This window comes from Zea mays, chromosome 8 (assembly GCF_902167145.1).
Source record: "Zea mays cultivar B73 chromosome 8, Zm-B73-REFERENCE-NAM-5.0, whole genome shotgun sequence".
NCBI lineage: Eukaryota > Viridiplantae > Streptophyta > Magnoliopsida > Poales > Poaceae > Zea > Zea mays.
Genome location: NC_050103.1, coordinates 159,471,605 through 159,478,432, shown reverse-complemented (window position 1 = coordinate 159,478,432; position 6,828 = coordinate 159,471,605). Strand labels below are relative to the sequence as shown.

General features: G+C 47.8%; 1 protein-coding gene across 1 annotated transcript; it reads left to right on the top strand.

Moving 5' to 3' along the window:
- The first annotated feature begins 4,226 nt into the window (after window positions 1-4,226).
- LOC100191227 (phosphatase phospho 1) lies at window positions 4,227-5,449 on the top strand. The gene has a single exon (NM_001136661.1). The coding sequence runs from the start codon at window positions 4,316-4,318 to the stop codon at window positions 5,171-5,173; it is 858 nt and encodes a 285-aa protein (NP_001130133.1). The 5' UTR covers window positions 4,227-4,315; the 3' UTR covers window positions 5,174-5,449.
- The last annotated feature ends 1,379 nt before the right edge of the window (window positions 5,450-6,828 follow it).

Below are 6,828 nucleotides of genomic sequence, written 5' to 3'. Positions count from 1 at the left end.
CTTTGTGAATCTCAAGTGTAAGGGCGAGAGACTCCAAGTTGTGGAGATTCCTCGCAAACGGGAAATTGAAAGGAAAAGCATAACACTGTGGTATTCAAGTTGATCATTGGATCACTTGAGAGGAGTTGAGTGCAACTCTCGTCCATTGGGACGCCACAACGTGGAGTAGGCAAGTTTTGTACTTGGCCGAACCACGGGATAAATCACTGTGTCTTCTTTGTGTTGAACTCCTTGTGGTTATCATATTGTGCAAGATCTTCTCTCTAGCCACTTGGCATTAACTGTGCTAACGCTTAATCAAAGTTTTGTGGCTTAAGTTTTGAAGTATACAGGATCACCTATTCACCCCCCCCCCTCTAGGTGCTCTCAAAGAGTACCAATGAGCTCCTCCACATTGAACTCTTGTCTCTTATGTTTGAGAGAGGTAGCAAAGTCCTTCCAAGAAGGTGGCAACTTGGCGATTATACCGCCAGCCACAAACTTGTCAGGCAAAGGACAAGGAAAAAGTTCAAGTTCCTTAGCTAGTGCCTGAAACTCATGAGCCTGTTCCACTACAGATCGGTTCTCAACCATCTTGTAGTCATACAGCTGCTCCATGAGATACAGCTCGCTACCAGCGTCAGTTACTCCAAACTTTCCGACAAGAGCATCCCGCAGCTCTTTCCCTGTGGGAAGGATGATATAGCTTTTCTGGAATTTTGTACCCAGTGCGCTAATTACTGCTCCTCGAAAGAGGTTGTCTTCAGCCTTAAACTTAGCCTCATCCTCAGGAGGTAAGTTGGCAGGCTTGCCCTCAGCGGCATGAAAACAAGACATTGCAGTTAGCCACAATTCCATCTTAGCTTTCCATATCAAGAAGTTTTTACCATCAAAAGGATCAGACTTTAGCACAGCAAAAAAACCTCTGACAGAAAAATGCCTAAAATTAGGTTTTTGGATTGTTAGAATTATAGGCATTTTCCGTATTATTTTAATTCCATAAATCAACATTATGATGATGACATATAACAAATAATTAACCATAGAAATTGTGATCTCAAATTGATCCATACCAGTATGAATCAAGAGAACATAGAGCATGTGAATTATATAAATCATATAAATACGATAAACATGTATACTGACTGAACAAATGAAAGTAAACAGATAGAAACATAAATAGCATGACTGTAAAATTAAAACAGACAGATCTATCATATTATAATAAGACAGAACAGATAAGATAAAATCATTCGTAAATATGAAACAGCATAGATGAAAGTATGAAACATATATAATCTCCAGAACACAAAACAGTAAATAAATAAACTGATCATACCCTCCTATGCGCTCTGATGATCCAGATCCTTGGCCAGCTTCCTTTGTCATGTTGAAGATGTTTTGGGCAGTCGCGTAGACGCTCCCCAAAAACCTAATTGCCGATCCCCCGTGCAAGGTCTCGAACGGCACCGGCTTCGGAGGCACCTGCCCTCTCGCCTCTCTGTGCGCGGAGAGCCACGAGATGGAAATACCCTCACTCGGCGGCTGAACTGTGATTCTGAAAGTGTTTCTCACGTGTACCGAGTGACAGGGGTGCTCCTCTATTTAACCTCTCGCAGAGGGAAGCTGAAGGAGAAAGGTCGCCGAGTCACGCCAAGAGTCGGCCAGCTCTAGCCGAGTTATGCCATGAGTCGGCCAGCTCTCGCCGAGTCACGCCATAAGTCGGCAGCTGAAGGAGAAGGGTCACTCGGTTGGCTGACGAAGAGACAGGGTCACTCGGCTGACGTACGCGGTTAGTGAGTGCTAAAAATTAACACAACCACGCCTTGCCTCGCCATGCCCGGCCCGGCCGGCGGCGGCGGCGCGCGCGTGTGGCACGCCCTTGTCCATTTCTTGACTTCTCAAGTTAAGTGGAATAAATCCCACCATATAAGTCAAAACAAAAGACCCTTGGACTTCCAATGTGGTACTATTGGTATTCTCCACCATTACACACCATAGAGTTTATTCAATAAATGGGCCAAGCCCATAAAAGATCCAACAATTACTAGATTACAATATCTATTATGATAAAGTTCTAATCGATTACAATATCTATTATGATTAGTACTTAGGTTATAAGCTAATTAGGTCTATAGGTCATAACTGACTTACAACCCTATCCTCTCTATATAAAAAAGCTAGAGACCCTCCTCCGTATAGAGGCATCACCGCATCAGATCGATGAGATTAAATCAGAGCAGGTCGAAGCCATCATGTATAATCAGGTTGAATAGCATCTGAGCAAACAGCATCAACCTAATCTACCCTGATCGAGCATATATGGTATAAACATCAACCATCTTATACAAAACATAGGGTACACCGATTTGGCTATTCGAACCTGTCTAAATCTTGTGCCCTTTGTCCTGTACACAGTACACCACCACCATCTCATCCTTTGCATCCTCTACAAACTAAACCTAACAGATGGATCATCCTTTGGTGGATTGTACGGTATTGAACCCCAAGGCTGCAATGGAAAAAGTTTTTGTGACAGTGATTTTCGCTAACATCTCCATGTTTCCTACCGGGAGATATCTCCATCTTCGGATCGATCCCATCAATGGTGGACAAAAAAATCAGCTATCTCCACGTCATCAACAATACACTTTAGATAGGAGAAAACTCGTTTAGCACATTGAGGGCTAGTTTGGGAGCCACAAATCCGGAGGGGATTGGAGTGGCTAAAATCCCCTTTTAAAGGGCTTGTTCGGTTACACCAATCCAGAGTGAGATTGGAGGGGATTTCAGTCACTCCAATCCACTCCGATTTTCTGTCTCTCAAACTAGCCCTGAAGGTATGAAAGTGGATAATAACAGTTGAAGGTATGAAAGTGGCTAACAAGAAAGGTCCCTATGTGGACACGGGACGAAATTGTAATATGCTACAGTGGAACAAGTGTTGTTCAAGATGAACAATACGTTTTAGCAAAAAATGGAATATGTTCCACGTTTCAACAATAATCATTATACTAAGTATATGTTTCATCTCTCAAACGAACAATACCAACGAAGATATTCCTTACATACCAAATAGCGTTTCACGCTTCACATCCCTCCTTTTTTTTTGGTCTCGTCGTTTCGCGAACCTTGGCTGCTAACACAACTACTAGGAGCTTTCCTAAGGCGGTCTCCAGACGACGCGATGTTTCGAGCTTTTGGTATATATATGCAAACAAACATGGAGTGGAGATGGTGCGCTCATCTGTGACATCCACGCATACGAATTTGGGACCTAACCCCTGTATCCCAGGATTAATAACGAATTGGTGGCTGGTCGAATTTAGACTGCGGAATTTGGCGGTGGAACAAATAAGGCATGATTTGATGAATACGGGCAAAAGGAAGGGGGGGGGGGGGGGGGGGGGGGGGGAGAAGGCGAGAAACAGAGGACACCGCGTTCTAATGGTTCAAGTACAAAAAGTTAGTCAGGACCACAAAACTGATGGGCCGCGCCCAGCAGCCACCCACCTTCGGAGGAGATTCTCCGCATCCGCCGAATATCCGCTACCCCCTGGAGAACACAATCTTGGCCACGAACAGCGTAGCAGAGACTGCTGTACAGTAGCCCTCCAAAGGACACTCAGTTTTGTGCGTGTATATCACATGAAAAGAAAAAGATGGAAACCGGCCAATGATTTTCACTCGGTTCACGCAGCTCGCAGCTACGTCCAAAGGAGCCTCAGTTTTGTGCGTTCAATCAGAAGCGAAGCAAAAAAAAAACGGTGGCCACGTGAATCTTGGCTGAGGTGAACCACGAACTGTTGCCCGCAGATACGGGATTGCGACAGCGACTCGAGCACCGCTCCCCGAGGACGAGCAGTGGATATTCCCTCGCACCATGCAGGAGCCAAGCATCTGACTCCGGATCTTTTTCCAGAAGCAGCCGCCGCCGCCGCCTGACTACCGGCTAGCGCAGCGCATTCCTTCCCCCCATCGAATGGAACAAGCAAGAAGCCGCATCCCGCGCACGGCGCACCCGCCGGCCCGACCGCGAACCAAACCAGAAGCTGGGCGCCACGCGTGGTTTGGCGAATCTACTCCACCGAGAGAAGGCGAGAACCCAACAGCACCGAGGCTGGCTCGCTACGCTATTCTTAGAGCATCTCTGTAATATTCCCTCGGCATCTTCCCCTTCCCGCCCCGACGCCCGGTATATAAAGGCCGCCTCCACCGCGGCTCCCTAGCCATCGATCCAGTGCAAACAAGCTCGCTCGCAAGCGCAACCCACCCACGTCTACGGTCTACCACACGAAGCATCGTAGCCAGCCAGCCAGCTAAACCCACACCACACATGGCCGGGATCGTGGTGGTGTTCGACTTCGACAAGACGATCATCGACGTGGACAGCGACAACTGGGTGGTGGACAGCCTCGGCCTCACCGACCTGTTCGAGCGCCTCCTCCCCACCACGCCCTGGAACACGCTCATGGACACGATGATGGGGGAGCTGCACGCGCGGGGCAGGACGCTGGCCGAGGTGACCGAGGCGCTCAGGGCGGCGCCCATCGACCCGCGCGTGCCCGCCGCCGTCAGGGCCGCGCACGCGCTCGGCTGCGACCTGCGCGTGCTCAGCGACGCCAACGCCTTCTTCATCCACACCGTCCTGGACCACCACGGCCTGCTCGCCTGCTTCTCCCAGGTCAACACCAACCCCAGCCGCGTCGACGCCCACGGCCGACTCCGCATCGGGCCCTGCCACGACCCGCGCGCGGCGCCGCACGGCTGCGGCGTCGGCACCTGCCCGCCCAACATGTGCAAGGGCCTCGTGCTGGACCGCATCCTCCGCGAGGCCGAGGCCGAGGCCGAGACCGCATCCTCCGCGAAGCCGCGCGTCATCTACCTGGGCGACGGCCGCGGCGACTACTGCCCGGCGCTGCGGCTGGCGCGCACAGACTTCGTGATGCCCCGCAGGGGTTACCCCGTCTGGGACCTCATCTGCGAGGACCCCGCGCGCCTGCAGGCGGAGGTGCACCCCTGGACCGACGGCGCCGAGCTGGAGGAGACGCTGCTGCGCCTCGTGCGGAGGGCGGTCGTGGAGGACGCCGCGCTGCCGCCGCCGCCGCCGCCGCCGCTCGACTGCAAGCTCGAGTCCATGCCCGTCGCCGCGCAGGACGGTATGCCCATCGTGCCGCTGGGCGTCAAGAACTGATACTGTCTCTGGTTCAGAATTGAGGTCGCCGGTTAGAGCTCCAACAAATTCCGGGCGAGGCACGGCGTACCGTTAGTAGCGTTTCACTAATTTTGTGCGTCTGTGGTGTATCCGTCCTGATCGAGTCTGTTGCTGCTGAATTGGTTACGACTCGTTGTATCTTACTAAAAAAGGTAAAGTTAATAATGGATTAGACATGGTACTATTTGTTTCTTGGTTTCGAATTAAAGCTAGCTATTCAGACTACAGCATCCTGCAATCGAAATATGCAGAGACAAAGAGATCTTAGAGTTCCTTTGGCGTCGGTAGTCCACCCCAAAAGCTCCTTAGACGATGTAGAGACGAAAATTGGAGATTGGAAAACTACAACTTAATCTTTGAAGCCAATTAATGGATACTACAAATGCCTTCATACACTTCAGATATGGCTAATATAGCATCATCAAGGCCTAAACACTTCAACATAATGTCACTAAGAGTTTGACGATAGAATTCATCACCAATGAGAACATAATTAAAAGTTGTCCACCAAATGCTCCTATCTGTTCTAACATTAGGATCCCGTAAATATGTGATCAGGGGTATCCTCCAATCAAGTGCATCGACGGTACTATTAGCTGAATTAGCTAAAGCCATCATTGTAGCGTCTCTATCAACGTCATACGGTCCAATGACATCACTCGCACAGTCCGCAACATGCAATATGGATGGTCCGGTGACCTCACCCGGACGGTCTAACATTTGCATCCTTGGCATATTCACATCCCTGTCTATCAGGATTTTTAGGAAGATGAAACTTTTCTTTGTTTATTCGATGCCCAAAGCTTCTTGTGCCAAGCTATTAGATCTAACATTATAGTTCTAAATATACAGTGAATGTCAAATTCATCAAATGAACATATTATGTCCCTATATTTTTCGAGATAACTATTTAAAGTAACATCTAAACATTGATATTCTCCCGAAACTAGTAGAAACGTCTCCTAGGTACCTTGGGGATAGAGATGAAAACGGTCAGAAACAAGTCGGTAAACACTAAAACCATTACTGTTTTCATATTTTTTATCGGAAACAAAATCGAAAACGGTAACTCCGGAAACGGAAACGATATCGGTATTTCGGAAACATCGGAAACGAAATTTTGGTGAGGAAAATACACCGGTAACGGTCGAAATCTAAAATACGATCGGTAAACATATAAAACTTCATAATACAACAAAGTTGACAAAAGATCACAAAGACCACAAGTTCACAATTCATGATATAACAAGTTCACAATATAACAAGTTCATAAGGATCACAACCTCGCAGGAAAACACTAAAACCTAGTGTGTGGAAAAGACCAAATCGTTAATCTCAACTGCCTTCCAACACCATCTATCCCAAAAAAATCTTAAGGCGTCTAAAAAATACAAAAAATAAGTAATCCTTATCTAGAGACGTATAGGCGATGCAAAAAAATCACATGCTGAAAAATTCCGAAAAATTTCGAGACAAAATTCCGGAAAATTCCGAAACACAAATCTGGTAATTTCCGACAAAAACCGGTAACCGAAGGAACGGACGGTAAAACACCACGCCGATTCCGATACCGGTTCCGATAGAAAATTCCGAAAATCGATTCCGTTTTCGAAAAATACCGTTACCGATGAATC